This window comes from Thamnophis sirtalis, unplaced genomic scaffold, assembly GCF_051295495.1.
Source record: "Thamnophis sirtalis isolate CommonGarterSnake01/CBP01778 unplaced genomic scaffold, rThaSir2_p1.2 scaffold_8, whole genome shotgun sequence".
NCBI classification, from domain to species: Eukaryota; Metazoa; Chordata; class Lepidosauria; order Squamata; family Natricidae; genus Thamnophis; species Thamnophis sirtalis.
The window spans coordinates 67588843-67606634 of record NW_028261388.1 but is presented as its reverse complement, the minus strand read 5'-3'; the positions used below and the strand labels follow the sequence as shown (position 1 = coordinate 67606634).

At 39.6% G+C, this 17792-nt stretch overlaps 1 protein-coding gene across 1 annotated transcript in view; it reads left to right on the top strand.

Moving 5' to 3' along the window:
- Window positions 1-17344, top strand: part of HDAC3 (histone deacetylase 3) — a 35856-nt gene extending 18512 nt beyond the window's left edge. The window contains exons 5-15 of the mRNA XM_087721840.1: window positions 4129-4185; window positions 4275-4330; window positions 6781-6914; window positions 7071-7151; window positions 7249-7322; window positions 7469-7533; window positions 8674-8763; window positions 9166-9224; window positions 13296-13375; window positions 15817-15974; window positions 16228-17344. Coding sequence (XP_087577966.1) covers window positions 4129-4185; window positions 4275-4330; window positions 6781-6914; window positions 7071-7151; window positions 7249-7322; window positions 7469-7533; window positions 8674-8763; window positions 9166-9224; window positions 13296-13375; window positions 15817-15974; window positions 16228-16297 — 924 coding nt within the window. The 3' untranslated portion in view covers window positions 16298-17344. The remainder of the gene's footprint in view (window positions 1-4128; window positions 4186-4274; window positions 4331-6780; window positions 6915-7070; window positions 7152-7248; window positions 7323-7468; window positions 7534-8673; window positions 8764-9165; window positions 9225-13295; window positions 13376-15816; window positions 15975-16227) is intronic.
- The last annotated feature ends 448 nt before the right edge of the window (window positions 17345-17792 follow it).

Sequence of the window (17792 nt, the reverse complement as noted above, 5' to 3'; positions counted from 1 at the left end):
AATGATCTAGATGTGAGGATAGGTGAGCTTATCAAATGTTCAGAACACCAAGCTGAGATAAATTATTAACACTTTGGAAGTGTCAGAAGGGTCTTGATAGACTTGCGCATTCTCTATCCAGCAACATACAGTTCAGTGGTGAGAAAAGTACGGTCCTGAACTTAGACAGGAAAAAACAATGCATAGGCATAGTAGAGACAGTAGCTGGCCTAAGTACATTAACTGTGAGAAAGACCTAGGTGTCCTAGTGAATCACCACTTAACAGAGCCGAGGTGGCACAGTGGTTAAATGCAGCACTGCAGGCTACTTCAGCTGTCTGCAGTTCGGCTGTTCAAATCTCACCAGCTAAGGGTTGACTCAGCCTTTCATCCTTCCGAGGTGGGTAAAATGAGGACCCGGATTGTTGTTGGGGGCAATATGCTGACTCTGTAAACCGCTTAGAGAGGGCTGAAAGCCCTATGAAGCGGTATATAAGTCTAACTGCTATTGCTATTGCTAACTATGAGCCAGCGGTATGCTGCAACTGCCAAAAAAGCCAATCCAGTCCTAGGCTGCATCAACTGAGGGATAGTATCAAAACCTTGAGAAATCAGTACATTGCTGTATATTATACTTGGAATACAGGTAGTCTTCAATTTACAACCATTCATTTAGTGACTGTTCTAAGTTACAACTGAACTGAAAAATGTGACTACAACTGTTGCAGTATCCCCACGATCATGGGATCTTAAGTTTGGGTGCTTAGCAACTGGCATGTATTTATGACAGTTGCATTGTCCTGGAGTCATGTGATCACCATTTGTAATCTTCCCAGTTGGCTTCTGACAAACAAAGTCAATCGGAGAAACCAGATTTGCTTAGCTATAGTATGTTTCATTTAACAACAGCAGTGAATTGCTTAACAGATGTGGCAAAAGGTTGTAAAATGAAGCATATTCACTAAATAGCTGCCTTGCCTAACAACAGACTTTTTTGGCTCAATTGTGGTCATAAGTCAAGAACTACTCATATTGCTTCCAGTTCTGGTCATCAGAATACAAAAAAGATTCTGAATCCCTACCAAAGGTCTGCACCAAAGAGCAACAAAGATGATATAGGGTCTGGAAACTAAACTACAAGTAGTCCTCGAGATACGAACCTAACGGAGCCTGCCCATTAGATTCATAAGTAAAAAAAAAAATCATCAAATGAATCAGTCAATTTTATGACTTTTTAAAATCAAATTCAATAATCGAGTCAAATGGCTCGTTAAATGAACAAAGTATGGACTATTCCCTCTGATTCATTAATTGATTGCTACCATCCTTAACCGAACTGAGGCTTTCCCGCTGGCCACCTATCAGCTGTTTCTGATGCTACCTTTGGCTGAGGAACTAAATTGCCTCCAAGCAGGCTCACAGACCTCTCCCTTTGCAGTTGCTTTTTTAAAAAAACCACACATTTGCTGCTAGTCAACTCAAGCTTCTTCAGACAGCTGCCCAGAGGGGGATGGGCAGTAATTTACAGAACTCTCTGATTGCTGTTGCTTAAAAAAACCCACTTGCCACTAATTAGCTTAAGGTCTCCAGCCAGGTACCCAGAGGGGGATGGGATTTACAGAAATCTCAGCTTGGAACAGTAACAGAGATGGAAGAGATCTTGAGGTGATCTAGTCTAACCCACTGCACTCACAAGAGCATTTCTGATAAATGTCTATTCAGTGTCTTCTTAAAAACTTCCAGTGATGGAGCACCCACAACTTCTAGAAACAATTTAAATTCAAAACCTACAAACTACAGCAATATGCACTAATCTCCAGAATAAAAGTAAGGCAACACAATACTATAGAATGTTTAGGTGCTGGCTAGCATTTCTACACAGTTTCAAGGCAAATGCAAAAAATATATATTTGCAAAGTACTGTACTTACAAACAATAGTTTGCAAAGTATAGTACTTAAAAAGCAGAGCAGTTCCCATAGTGCTTACAAAGAGTACAGTACTATAAAATAACAAAAAATATTTTAAAATAGAAGCAATTCATTTTAAAATATTTTTTGTTATTCTATAGTACTGTACTCTTTGTAAGCACTATGGGAACTGCTCTGCTTTTAAGTAAGTAAATTTTGTACTAGTTCTCAAGCCCACACAGCACTAAAAAACCCAAAAATAAACTCAGCACCCCACCAGCTGCAAAAATCATTGGATATTGTTTGGCCATGTGACCAGGGACAAAAAAAACCCCTACCGGCTTCAGGGAAATGAATTTTGTGACCTCAAAGAGTCAGAGTTAAAAATGGCTGGTGGTGCTGCAGCAGTGACTGAATCTAAGTCACATGGTTACAGAGACCTCTTTGTATGGCAGGATTGCAGTTTTGAATTTCTAACAAGTACCCTTTCTGAATAAATTTGTTCTTGTGAAAATTCTCTAAATGAACGTTCATACTTAAGTATTACTTGTATATGATGAACGCTTAAGGGAACTAGGTACGTCTAGCTTAATAACTGATCAAGAAGAGATTCAACCTAGAAATGAGGAAAAAATTTCTGACAGTGAGAACAATCAACCAATGGAACAGCTTGCCTTCAGAAGTTGTGGGAGCTTCATCACTAGAGGCTTTCAAGAAGAGATTGGACTGCCATCTGTCAGAAATGGTATATGGTTTCCTGTCTGGACCGGGGAGGGGGCTGAACTAGATGACCTACAAGGTCCCTTCCTACTCTTGTTATTCTGTTAACAAAGAGGATTAGAGGTGACATGTCAGGTAGTGCTGAGATTCAAATAATTTAACAATCGCTTCACCCAGGGTCAGGTGGGCCATCATGGGAGGTGTGGCCCATCTCTGTCCTCTAGCTCCACCGCACATGTGGGATGAGCCTCCTGCAACAGCCAACCTAACCCTGGGCAAACCAGTTGTTAAATTTCCCCTGCCCCAGCCACCCGCTATCAAACTGGATCCTGGGTGCTGCACTGCAATGGAGAAACGGGAAATGGAGCAGCCGGCACAAAAGGAGGAGGAGGAGCAGGGAGAAGAAAGAGGGAAAGCGGCATTCCCTCACACTGGTCGCTCTGTTTCTCATTTCTCCACTGCAGCGCAGCTCTGCACTATGAAAAATGCCCCACCCACCACTGCCCAGATGCCTTCTCTTCCCCCAAGCATTTCTTTGCCTACCTGATTTCCAGCTCTGTTGCATTTCTCCATCCCATTTCTTACCGTTGTGTCCCGGGAAACCAAAGTTTGTGGGACAAAAAAAAAAAAAGTTTGATCAATCTATTCCAACTTTGCAAGATCTTCTTTTTCTGTGACAAGTTGGAATTGATTGATTGAACTTTTTGTTTTAGTCTCACAAAGTTTTGTTTCCCTGCACAGGAAGGTGAGAAACGTGATGGAGAAATGCAACAGGATTCCTGCTTGCTTCAGCACCCTCCAGGACCCTCTGGCGCTCCACTGGTTCTTTGGCCCTGGAGTGTTTCCTTATCTGCAGGCCCATGCCACCTGAGACAGGTTTCGTCTGAGTGATGTGATTGAAGGTTTCCGTCGCTCCTCTCTTGGACTTTTGGGGAGGGTTTTTTTCCCCCGCCTAGAAGGAAGTTGAACGAAAACTAGACATGTTCCAGAAAGCACAGATTTTCCAGAGCACGTCTAACCAGTTCGCAGAAAAAAATAGATCTTGGTTCTGCTGAACCAGTGCGATCCAGCTGAATCCCACCATTGCATGAAGCGTACTCACAGAAAAGAGATACGATATTCTCCAAAGCACCTAAAATAGGATAAGAAGCAATCAGTGGAAGCTTGGATACAGAGCCATCCAACCTAGAACTAAGAAATTATAAGAACAACTATTCAGTGGAACAACTTGCCTGCCAGAGTAGTGAGTGCTCTATCACTGGATATTTTCAAGAAAAGATTGAACATTGATTTTTCTGGTGTAGTATAAGATCGTTTGCCTTGGGCAGAGGTTAGACTAGATGATTCCCCCCCAGACCCCTTTCAGGCCTATGATTCAATGTTTCTAGTGCAGTTTATTAAAAGGGGGATACTACAGACTAGTGAAATAAATTAAAGTATTGATTTTAGTGATCTTTTATTAGATATTTTATTTTGTGATCATTCTTTTTTCAAAGTTAATATTTCTCTTCTATTCTTAGATTTGTGATATTGCAATTAATTGGGCTGGAGGACTGCATCATGCCAAGAAGTTTGAGGTAATAATCAAGTTTGCTTTATTTATTAGGAAGGCATAGTGGCTCCTTTTAACTAACATACAGTAATTTCTTTATTTTTCATTCTCCAGGCTTCTGGGTTTTGTTATGTGAATGACATTGTGATTGGCATTTTGGAGCTTCTCAAGTAGGTATTCTTGTTTGCATAAATAATTCACCACAGTACAAGTGTTCTCTCACAATGTTCCCCTGGGATTCTAAATATAGACATAATGAGGTCTCCTTCCAAGTGCCAAAAATTAAAAATGCCCAAACATTTAGAAAATATTGGAAAACTCACTCCAGAGTTCATCATAAACTAAAAGAAAGAAAGAAAAGTAGTAAGAATAAAAAAGTGCAAAGACAAAAATGTAGACAAAAGAGATAAGAATGTAGTAAAGAAATATATATATATAAAGAAGTGACTTCCAACATTGATTGCAACAATTTTTAACAATTATGGTAGCTTTTCACCTCCTCCAATTTTGTCTTCATTCGATGACCCATTTCTTACCTTTAAACAAATCCATAAAGCATATAATTTCAGTCTTGGTATCATCAAATCTATTAAGAGTTGTCAGAAAGTTATTCCTCAGTTGTCTGAGTTGTTCCTGTGACACTTATTGAAATAAACCAATTTTATATTCCTTCCTTTTACTTCTAACAATCTCAATCTTTAGTCTTTTCAAGTAATGTCATAGAATTTGATTTATTTTCATTTCTTTTTTTATCCTTTAATCACAATTTTCATCCAACTTTAACAGACCTCTTTTGTAAATCCAATTTACCTTATTATAATTCTCTTTTGACTTTTAAAGCATCAACTGATTTCTTTTACATGCCTAATGAGACATCTCCTTCCATATCATTCTATCCTGTAATTAGTAGATCCACTTTTAGTGTCAGTTCTGTCTCTGTCTTATCAGATAAAACTTGTTCCTTTTCTGTTTTTTCCATAACATCTTTGGACACAGTTTGTCTATAAAACCAGGATCGTTATTGACATTGCTGATATTAACTTCTGATTCCATTTTTCAAAAGTGTCCATCAGTATTTCTAATGTTACAATGTTTTGTGTAATTCTGTAACTGTTAATTAGGTTTATGTATTCTTCTCCTTTAATTAAAAAACTTTAGTTCCCTCTAGAGTTCAATTTTTAAAATTGCTTATTTCAATTATGTCTTAGGAAAAAAAGGTTGTTTTATGGCCCATATAAAGCACTTCCAGCCGTTAACAAAATATTGCATCACCATCCAAGTTCACATGATCAGAGTGCTTGGCAACCTGTTCATACATAAAACTGGTTGCCAAGAGCCATGAAATCATATGATCACCATTTACAATCTTCTCTGCTAGCTTCCCCAAAAAGTCAACCATGAAACCAGCAAGGAAGTTTGCATGTTGCTGCTGCTGCCTGTCATAAAGCTGAGATGCTCTTCTGACTGGCAACTCTTTGAGAATGAAAAGGCCGCTTGCCAGGAGGGAACCCTGTGGAACTGAATTTTCCCCACCCTGTTCTGCAAGGCAGCCCTTTGAGAAAAAAAAGGGTTGCTTGTGGAGGGGAATTTTTCCAGCAGGCTACAGAAATGGAAATTGGATCCTGAAAATCTGAGCTCCATTCCTGCAGCTCTATGGAAGGATTCCCCTTCCAAGCATGGAGAATACGGGAACTCCTCTAGCAGACTACAAAAGTAAAGGTCAGATTTAAGTTCCTGCAATCCACAGAAGAGTTCCCTTCTGCATCCACACAGAAGCTTAACTCAACAGGTGACTCTTTCACTCCCTCTGCTTAATGACCAGGGAGATTGCTTAACTACAATAACCAAGAGTGCTGAGATTCTCATTGTTGACTAAAGCAATCATATGCCCCCCCCCCCCTTCGCTCAATAATGAAGATTATGGTCCCAATTGTGGTTGTACGTTGAGGACTACCATAAAGAATCCTTCACCTGGGAAAGTGAACATTTTAATTCCGTGGCCATCATAATTCTGGACTGTCATTAAACAGTTGTAAGTCTGTAAGAACTACCTGTATAATGCATTCCAAAATCTGATTTCAAATTTATTTGGACCTGTAATCTATTCTTAACTTTCTAAAATCAAAGTCTTAATTAACTTTTTGTTGTTTATTTCTAATCTTTTAAATTGTGGCAGAAGTACTAGTGATATTTTTGTTTGCTCATTGAGTTCAGAGGAAATGTATTAACTTTGGGGATAACTTCAAAAATTCTCTATACACCATAACTCCAGACTTAATAAGTTCTTCATCAATTGTGAGAGGAGAATGACAAAGACAAGAGGGTATTACAACCACAGAGAAAATAAAGGTGATGCATGATTGAAAAAAATCTTGAAATAGAAAATGAGCACCTTTGTCTGCAATTTATCGGAATGTGATCCTGGACTGATTTTTCTTTCTTTAGTATGATTTTTAAAGTGCTGGCAATTTAGATCAGTGTTGTCAGAATTGCAGTAGCTCTGAGGAGATGCTGCTGTGACACTAGTGATAAGTACAGATTTTTCATACATGAGACTTTAAGTTTTACCGATGTTAGGAGATACGGTTTTTCCCACAGAAAAGGTTTTTTTCTCTGACAGGTACCACCCACGTGTGCTTTACATTGATATAGACATCCATCATGGAGATGGTGTCCAGGAAGCTTTTTACTTGACAGACCGTGTCATGACAGTATCTTTTCACAAATACGGGAATTACTTTTTCCCTGGTACAGGTACAAAATCTTTTACTATTCTTTGTCAGCTTCAAGAATCAGACTTCTATTAGCCAGCTAGTAAGTGTGTGAAAAAAATTGAAATTCTGTGTCACATTTCTGGAAAATGATGTTTTCTAATATGTACTCCTATTTAAATTCTACACTGACATGTAGGTGACATGTATGAAGTTGGAGCTGAGAGTGGCCGCTATTACTGTCTAAATGTACCTTTGCGGGATGGCATTGATGACCAAAGTGAGTCTTCCACTGGGCCTTGTGGTAGTATCCATCTTCAGTGCATATTTCAGCAGGGAAATCATAGCAGTGGTTCCTTTGTCTTTTTGTTTGGAAGGTTATAAGCACCTCTTCCAGCCGGTCATTAATCAAGTGGTGGAATTCTATCAGCCAACTTGCATAGTGTTGCAGGTGAGAATTTTTGATGGCTGTTCCTTGTGGTCATATGAAGGGACTCACAGATTACAAGAGGGGCTACAATAATGATGGGTAGGTTTGCTGGGAAATTTCAATTGTCATTATTCCTCATTTTTATCTCTCCCACTTATCCCTTTAAGTGTGGTGCTGACTCCTTAGGCTGTGATCGCCTGGGCTGCTTTAACCTCAGTATAAGAGGACATGGGTAAGTCCATTTTATAACCCATCAAAAATTAAATAGGAAATTAGGCTAATGAGGCTACGTCTCTGCTTTTTTCTCTTTTAATGTTGTTGAAGTTCTGTTTTTTTTAGGCATTAAGATAAGACACCTCTCAAATTCTCCTGTACTCTCTTTTTCTTATAAAACACTTTGTGTTTTATATTAAACACCAAAGCTGCTGCCAACTATCCTGCAGGTTGCAAAATGGCTGGGGTTTTATATTATATTGAATGTGCTTTGCTTGTTTTTTAGCTGACCACCTACAGTAACCCTCACTAACAAATAAAGCAGAAAGAGTAGTTTATTTACAAACTATGTCTATTTTTAACTCTGATGTCATATGCTGCCAGGGATCTTCACAGTGATGTCGCTGGTGGCAGCAAAATTTGAAGTCTATCTCTTCAATATCTGTGGCTGCCATTTTGCTTTCTTTTACACACATGCATACCCCTTAGCAAACTGCTGTCTTTATAATTGCTTAAGAGCTGTTATTCATTTTCAGTGCTGAGCTTATTTTAAAGGGGAAAGTCACTCTATAAGTCACAACACGTTATTGCAATTCCAGTATATGTCAATCTTAGAGAGTATGAAAAGATCATAGTTATCATAGTTCTTGTATTGCATCTATTCCTCCAGTTTTAATATGCTGTCAAAAATATTATTGCAATTTTCTCATTGCATTAAAACTGGACCTGTGGTGTCTTTCAAAGTCCTCTGTAATTGATTCAAACTCCAGCAAGGGCTGAGACTCTTCCACTTTGGAGACAGAAAAGCAAGCATCAGAAAAAGAATGGCTCTCTCAACCACCTTCTGTCTTTGGATCTAATTCAGCTCTCTGCCCTTTTCTTCTGTGCAGTCCCCAGTGGATTTTCCCTAAATTAATAAGGTCCTTTGTTCAAATATTTGTGTGTGGGGGGTGGTGGTGTTTGGCAATCCCCTATTGGCTTAGCAATTTCCCAGCTTCAGCAAAATAGGTTTGATAACAACATTGAAATCATTTTAACAGCAGTCATTTATCATAAATTGCTAGATTTACACACACAGACACACACACACACACACAATTTTTATGTGTATTGTATGCCAAGTATATGCCAATATAAATATTCTAACTTTGGATTCCAGGGAGTGTGTGGAATATGTAAAAAGTTTCAACATTCCCCTTCTGGTATTAGGAGGCGGTGGTTATACAGTTCGCAATGTGGCCCGATGCTGGTGAGTATTGTAAGAGCATTGAGATAGGCTGGAGATAGCCATCTTTCATGGCTATAAGTTATTGTAAGCTGCCCAGAGTTACCCTATGGCAGTGATGGCCTCCCACACCACACATGCATGCATGTCCCCCACGCATGTGTAGGCATCTCCCATATGCTCACGCCCCCATGAGTGGCAGAGGCCCAAAAACCAGCTGGCCAGCGGGAGGCGTGCACACATGCATGGTGGAGCTGAGCTGGAGTGACTGCCCACATGCCCGCAGAGAGGGCTCTGCGTGCCACCTGTGGCACACATGCCATAGGTTCACCTATGGTAAGATGAGCGGCCAATAAATGTAATATATTAGTAAGTAAGTGGCATAGATATATGGTCTTGATGGATATGGTCTGCCTTTCCTTTCAGGACTTATGAAACATCATTGCTTGTAGATGAAGCAATTAGTGAGGAGCTTCCATATAGTGGTAAGTCAGGTTCTTCTGTGTTAAAATATAAACAATTATTTGTTTAACCTTTTCTTAGCCAGGTATATAAATAATACTATACTATAAATTTTATTGTATTTTAGTATATAACACACAGTAACTTTTCTACATTTGTGCAGTCGTTTATATTTTATGCATAATATGCAGTTATAATAATGTCTCATTTGCCCTCAGTTCAAAGGTGAACAATTTCATAATGCAATTAAGAAATGTAAAACATTCTTCCTCCATACTATGTTTAGTGTAATTTCCCAGAAGTAATTGAGTTTAGAGTTTTAGAGTTTTATTAGTATTTGTAGGCCGCCCTTTTCCCTGAGGGGACTCAGGGCGGCTCACACAAAACCGGGAAGGGGGAATACAGACATTAAGATAGAAACATATAATAAAATAGTAGGCAACATACATTCATCATTCGGGAGGGGTAACTATCCTTATCCCCAGGCCTGACGGGCGAGCCAGTTCTTCAAGGCTATGCGGAAGGCTTGGACGGTGGAGAGGGTACGAATCTCCACGGGGAGCTCGTTCCAAAGGGTCGGGGCTACTGCTGAGAAGGCCCTCCTCCTTGTAGTTGCCAGCCGACACTGGCTGGCCGATGGGATACGGAGGAGGCCTAATCTATGGGATCTTATTGGTCGCAGGGATGTAATTGGCAGAAGGCGGTCTCTCAAGTATCCAGATCCACTGCCATGTAGGGCTTTATGGGTGACTAATAGCACCTTGAAGCGCATCCGGAGATCGACAGGTAGCCAGCGCAGCTCGCGGAGGATAGGTGTTATGCGGGTGAATCGGGGTGCACCCGCAATCACTCGCGCGGCTGCGTTCTGCACTAGCTGAAGTCGCCGGATGCTCCTCAAGGGCAGCCCCATGTAGAGCACATTGCAGTATTCCAGCCTAGAGGTCACAAGGGCCCGAGTGACTGTTGTGAGAGCCTCCCGATTCAGGTAGGGTCGCAACTGGCGCACCAGGCGAACCTGGGCGAATGCCCCCCTGGTCACAGCCGTTAAGTGGTGGTCAAATGACAGCTGTGGATCCAGGAGGACTCCCCAGTTGCGAACCCTCTCTGAGGGGTATAAAATTTGACCCCCCAGCCTGAGTGGTGGAATATTAGCCAAATCTTTGGGAGGAAAACACAACAGCCACTCGGTCTTTTCTGGGTTGAGCACAAGCTTGTTAACCCTCATCCAGTCCATAACGGCCTCAAGGCCCCGGCTCATCACGTCTACCGCTTCATTGAGTTGGCACGGGGCGGACAGATACAATTGAGTATCGTCCGCATATTGATGGTATCTAATCCCGTGCCTGCGGATGATCTCTCCCAGCGGTTTCATGTAGATGTTGAATAGTAGGGGGGATAAGACCGAGCCCTGAGGCACCCCATAATTTAGGGGCCTAGGGGACGATCTCTGCCCCCCCACTAACACCGACTGCGACCTGTCCGAGAGGTAGGAGGAGAACCACCGTAGCACGGTGCCTCCCACTCCCACCTCCCGCAGTCGTCGCAGAAGGATACCATGGTCGATGGTATCGAAAGCCACTGAGAGGTCAAGGAGGACCAGGATGGAGGAATGTCCTTCATCTCTGGCTCTCCAGAGATCATCCATCAATGCGACCAAAGCGGTTTCTGTGCTGTAACCGGGCCTGAAGCCTGACTGGAAGGGGTCTAGATAGTTTGCTTCCTCCAAGGACCGTTGGAGCTGGAAGGCCACCACCTTCTCAACAACCTTCCCCAAGAAGGGAAGGTTGGAGACTGGACGATAGCTATTAAGAACAGCTGGATCCAAGGATGGTTTCTTCAGGAGGGGTCTCACCACCGCCGCTTTCAGTGTGGCGGGGAATAATTGGTTTATTATGTTAATGAAATATTGTTTCATTAAGCAGAATGTCTGAATATTGTACTGAAATAGCATAGCCAGGGTTGTCTTTAAAGTCAGTTTAGGAACATCAATAAATCTTTAACAAAACAGAAGTTTTAACATCAATGTACTGCCTTTTGCTGACTTCTAAGCAATTTCTGGGCTTGTATTAAAGGGGCTGCTTTTATTTTTTAGATTTCTAATGTGACATAGTCACATTGTCTGAAGAATTGCTTCTTTACTCACATATCAGCAATGATTTGTCAATATTGAAGATCATGGGTACCCAGTTTGGGGAAAAACTGTATGTTAATATGCTAGATGAAGATGATATGCAATTGACACTAAGAATAAAAAGCATCAGGGAAATTTGCATTTTCTTTTGGTTTTTTTTCTAATTGTAGAGTAACCAGTTGTGAGGAGATTTTAGCAGATAAAATCATAGGGCTGGAAGAGACCTTGGAGGTTTTCTACCTCAACCTTATATTCAATCTGTGCGTTTATGCTTTATGATATAAAGGGTCACAATAAATTACATGTCTCAGACAAAAGAGTGAAAACATTAAGATTGTATTACAGATAATCCTTGAGATAGTTCAATTAGTGACAGCTCAAAATTACGACATTCCTCCCCCTGCAAAAAAGTACCACATTTTTCAGAGTATAAGACACACCGGAGTATAACACACCCCAAGGTTTTGAAGAGGCAAATTTTAAAAAAAGTAGGTAGGTAGATAGAGGGATAGAGAGGGAGAGAAAGAGAGATAAATACAATCGGTAGGTAGGGAGAGAGAGAGAGAGAGTAGTTAGATAGGTAGATAGATAAAGGAATAGAGAGAGAGAGAGAAATACAGTAGCTATGTAGGGGGAGAGAGAGTGTGGGTAGGTAGGTAGATAGGTAGAGGATAGAGAGAGAGAGAGAGAGAGAAATAGAGAGAGAGAGAGAGAATACAGTAGATAGGTAGGGAGAGAGAGTAGGTAGGTTGGTAGATAGAGGGATATATATAGAGAGAAATACAGTAAATGTGTAGAGAGAGGGTAGGTAGGTACATAGGTAGATAGAGGGGGGAGAGAAATACAGTAGATAGGTAGGGAGAGAGGGAGTAGGTAGATAGAGGGAGAGAGAGAGAGAAATACAGTAGGTAGGTAGGGGGAGAGAGAGAGAGAGTAGGTAGGTAGATGTTTCCAGGTGTATTTATCCATGTGCTGGAAAAGGAAATCGCTGACAATCTGCAGCACCTAAGACCTTGTTTCTGCTGGCACAGCACTTGATCAATGTAATTCTCATCAATCAGTTTAAAGAGCTTTCCGAAAAGGGGAAAAAAAGTTTTTGCACTATGCAAACCTCACAAAAACGGCCCATTTTTCACAAAAACGGCCCATTTTTTTAAATAAAAAGGCATGAATAGCCTTGGGGGGGGGGGGGCAAAAACAAGCAAAAAACGGACACATTTTTTTTCAAACAAATTGCATGCATAGCGTTATGGAGGCTTATAGAGTGCTGCTGGGGGCTGGGGGGGCAAAAACAACCCATTTTTCATTCATTTCTGCCCTCCCCAGCCCCAGGAGCTCTCTGAAAGTCTCCATAAGGGTATGCACAGCCATTTTGGTGAAGGGGAAGGGCTTCGGGAGGCAAAAAAATGCTGTATTCAATGTATAAAACGCACCCAGATTTTCAGCCTCTTTTTTGAGGAAAAGTGTGTTTTATACTCCGAAAAATACGGTATTTATAGCCTGGTAGTGAAGTTATGCACCACAGTGGTCATTCACCCTTACCACCGGCAGCAGAGATGCTGCAACATGCCCCCTGCCTATTTCCCCCACTATCCTGCCTTGCCGGTTCTCCACAGGCACTGGGCCTGCTTTGCTAGTGACCCGAATTCCACTTACTCCTCCTTTACTGTACTTGCAATTTGGCAGTTCAAATCTCACTGGCTCAACGTTGCCTCCTTCCGAGATGGGTAAAATGAGGACCCAGATTATTGGGGGCAACATGCTGACTGTAAACCGTTTAGAGAGGAGAGGGCTGTAAAAGCACTATGAAGCGGTATATAAGTCTAAGTAATATTGCTATTGCTAACTTGAAGATTAACTGTATTTTCTCAAAGGAATAACTGGCTGTTGTTGTGCTTTGATGTGTGCTATATATGGATTTCTCTTTTTAATATATAAACATTTCTATTTTTTATCCATAAAGAATATTTTGAATACTTTGCTCCAGACTTTACTCTGCACCCTGATGTCAGCACTAGAATTGAAAATCAGAACTCAAGGCAAGTGAGTATCTCCTGCTAAATGAACAAATTGACCCTTTCTTTTATTTGCCTCCTTTCCAAAATATCTCCGTTGTTTCTAAAGAAGCATTATTAGTTCTTCTGTTTACTAAAAAAGCCTGTGCCTAATAGTAGATTAAATTTGTTACTATGCTTTACCCTTAACTACAGACGTACTACTAATAGCTAAGCTATTACAAACATGAGGTCATAATGACAGCTCATACAATTTTCTTAATCTATAAAAATAATAGGTGGGATATGTTGTTAAATTTACTTTGTATAGTTAAAATTTTCATTTATTGATCAAATTAACAAATTAGCAAATCTGTTTCAGTTCATTACATATCTAAAAATTTCCTGACCAATTCCATCATTAGCAAAAAGACAGTCGATGTTTTCATGGTTGAATCTAAAAATTGATATATAGAGCAATAAACAAAAAATTGTATTGATCTCCACATCGCGCAAGTCCCTTTTTGTTTCTCCATCTTTTTTTTCCAAACAAAGTTTTTTATTTTTTGTTATAAATTTTAAATTTTTTGTAAACCAAGTGTTGCCCAGATTTTCCCCTTTAACATTCTCTCATATACATAATTCATTTTACATCATATTTCCACTTCCAATTTTAGGCTCTCCTATTTCCTGTTCTATGTGTTTCAATGATTTTTCTGGTTCTTTATTACCTTTTACATGCACATGCATCTTTTAACATTTCAAGTAGTTCTTCATACATCCCACACTCCATGTTCAAATTTAATAAAATTTTAATACTATTATATTTTACAACAATTAATTAAGCCCCTCTTCTTGTTTCTAATTTTAATAACCAGTCCCAAATTAGTCCAGTGCACTTCAAAAGTTTTTTATTTTCTTCCTCAGCCGTAGAAAAACAAAGTTAAACAATAGGGAAGGACCATACACTCCTTAAAAATTCTCAGAGTATTCCACTTATCTTTCCTGTGGTCAAGGTCAAATTTTACCGCTGGGCTTTGTTTCAGAATGTTGCTGTACTTTCTTTCCAGTAGGTGGCTTTTACGATCCCACAATATGATCAAATCAATAATTTGTCAAAGTTGCCAGAAACGAAAAACTCTAAATCCACACAGAAAATTTGCTCTTTCTTCTCTGAATCTTTTACTTTTGTTATTGTAGACTTCTCCAATTCCAATTATATTAACCAAAATCTTCTTGGGCTCTTAGTATTTTAGTCACCGGCTTTTTTTTACCCTCCCTCCGTATTCCAAGTACAAATTAACTGCTACTTTTAAGCTCTGAAAAAAAAAATAAGCTCCAAATTTAAACTCCTTTATCCTTGAATTGGCCAATCTCCTGGTCCCAGCATTCTGTCCAAACATTGCTCCTGCTCCAAGCTTAGTCCGGTTGCCCCAGGTTCAGGGTGGTCATTAAAAGATGGCCACCACCACCACCGTCGAATTGGAGAGCTTGTTTCCAACCCTCCCTGGAGCTTGCCTGGCTCCTCGCAGTTGTCTGAAATGCCTCTCCTTCTTCACCATCCCTTCAGGACAGTTCTGGTCCAAAGACCTTCCGATGATGGTTTGCTGTCTGGGTTTTTCCAAAGCTCCTCGGAGCGCGATAATTTCCCAGCCGTTCTCACCGCGACATTTCCAGTTTCTTTCCTTTGTTTCTCCATCTTTGAACTTCAATCTTTCTGCTCTATTTTTTGCATTGGTCCACTGAATGATGGTGCTAATAATTTCTTTAGAAAATAGTAATTCCCAAGTCTCTAGAGGAGTAGGTGAATTTCCGAGATTTCTAGCTCCTGGCCGTAGTCCAGGTAATTGCACTACAATATTATAACTAGCAGTTCTAGATCTATTGCTTCCAAAAGGTGCAGAAAACTATTTGAATTTGTTCTTGCCATATAAATTATTGCATGATGTAGATTGTACCTGTCATCAATTTCATCGGGAGCTGATGTCAGAATCTGTGGTAGTGGCGGGTTCCTCATCATCCATTACAAAATTTTCATCGTAATCCAATTCCACTTCACTCAGATCACCCTCTGCTTCTTCATACCATTTTAGAACAGTTTCTTTGAAGTTTGGATCACCAAACACATTCTTTTTGGTGGAAAACCTGGCCTCGATATTATTAAAAATATATACATTAACAAAGATCTGCAGTCAAAATGATCAAAACTCAAATTCAAACGCCACTACAGAAAACACCAAATAACTAATGCAAGCGTGATGCTGCATACACTCTTATTGGCGGGAAAACAAAAGCTATTTGCAACCAGAACGGGACATTTCTGAAAATAGGGGTGTTCTGAACATTTTGGAAAACTGTTGTGGTCACTATGACTGCGGGTCTATGATTATGGGTTAAGTTTGATGGCCGCAAAAATGATGTTAGGAATTTGATCATCTTTGCTGAAGTGATTTGCTTAATAGGATTTTGCTGCATTTTGTGTCTGTGAAGTACTTAGATCAAATACGACAGACAATATTTGAGAATTTGAAGATGCTGAATCATGCACCTAGCGTCCAGATCCATGATGTCCCGTCTGATCTTCTGAGCTATGATCGCACAGATGAACCTGATCCAGAAGAGAGAAATTCAGAAGATAATTACAGCAGGCATGTTTTTATATTTGTCCCTGAAATAAAAACTATGTATTTTAACCTGATACTCGAGAGAAACTCCAGCAGTTACCTTCCAGAAATCAGTATGTATTGATTGGGACTCTTGGCATGATCTGTTTAATAGCCATAGTTCTCCTTTTCAGAGCCATGTGCTCGTTGCATTTTTTAAAATAAGCAGATTCCATATTTATCCTTAATTTTTGCTACATTATCTTCTTATCCTATGTAACTTTATTATATCTTGCAGGCCAGAAGCTTCCAATGAGTTCTACGACGGTGACCATGATAATGATAAAGAAAGTGATGTTGAAATATGAGGCCTGGATCCTATAATTTACACTATGTGAAATCGTATGGATGATAAGACTCTAAGGAAGCAATAGGTTCCAGTAGAAACAATTGATTGAGCACAGAAGACAATGGGGGTTTCTACTCAACCCAATTTTCAGCCATTATTTGTGGGGATAAACATTTCTCACTTCACGTTCATATGAGGGTCAGGTTGTTGCTAGGTGACCCTCTTCAATTTTCATTCTGCAATGACCATCACTTTTCACAAGGCTGCTGCTCTTCAAAAAAGGACAGGATTTGCATTATATTTTGAACCATTTTTCTTACTTTTATTTTCCTGAAGAGCCTAATTAGAAACTTTCAGTAAAAAGCTCACCTACATGGACAAATTTTCAACCTTCTATAGCAATGGGAATTATAAACAGAGATCAGATAATGTTGGTGGATATTTTGCTTGACCATAGTAGAAGTTGAGAAGTCATGTAGCACTCCAATCATGTGGATTCTTTTAAAAGTTATCTTTTGTTAGTCTTTCTGCCTGGAGATGCTGTGTGTTGCATGGCAATATGCCCATTGAGAAATTAATTTGGCGGTTTTTTATGACTTTTATAGCAGATGTCTATAACTTATTGGACATACTTCTGTTTTTGCTTCAGTAAAGGAATATTATTAAAGGAAAGAGTCCTGGACCAAAAATTAACTTCAGTGCATCCATCTTTTGCTATCTGTTAAAAGTCCCATGTTTTTATTTTTGCTATTATTCATGCTTGAATTCTAAAAGAAAGAAATTATAAGGATACTTTTCACAGAAATATATATCACTCTCCCTTTTTACCCTATTCAACATTTTCCTGATATCTGAAGTATTTCTTTGAGTGTACTGAAATGGAAAGAGATTTCCTAACCTTAATTCCTCCTCATCTAATGTGGGTTTAAATCTTTTTAATTAAACTGCATGTGCTGAAGATAGTTGCTAACATTTGAGAAGTTCTTTTCAGCTAAAACAACAGAGACAATTGCTCTTCCCTTATATTTTACCGGTGGGTTTAAAATATTAAACACAATATTTCTTATTTTTCTTCTCTTTTGTTCATTCCAAGTTCGTCCTGCTATAGCTTAAAAGTTTGTATTTAGTAGCTACAGATACAATACATTATGAATCTAAAATTGCACAGACTATGAAACTTTGTTCACTGCCATGACAGCACAGCCTGGCACTAGCTTGGGAGGTTCCCTCAGAAAGCCCTGCAACAGAAAGCTCCTTTTCTCATAGTTTCATATGTGAGAAGGTTGAGAGGCTTTCCACAGCAGACTAAGGTGCCCTAGGTCAAAGTTTTCGGATGTTAGAAAACGGATTGTTTGAGGTTCTTTTATGCATTTTTGTTAAAGCTTTCTGATGGATGTGTATCCTTCAGGATATGTTATCAGAAAAGAAACAAATAGCAAAGCCACAATTATCACAGAAATATCTAATAAAGATTATAAAGTTAGAACAGGCAGAGCCTAATGGCATCAAAAGAT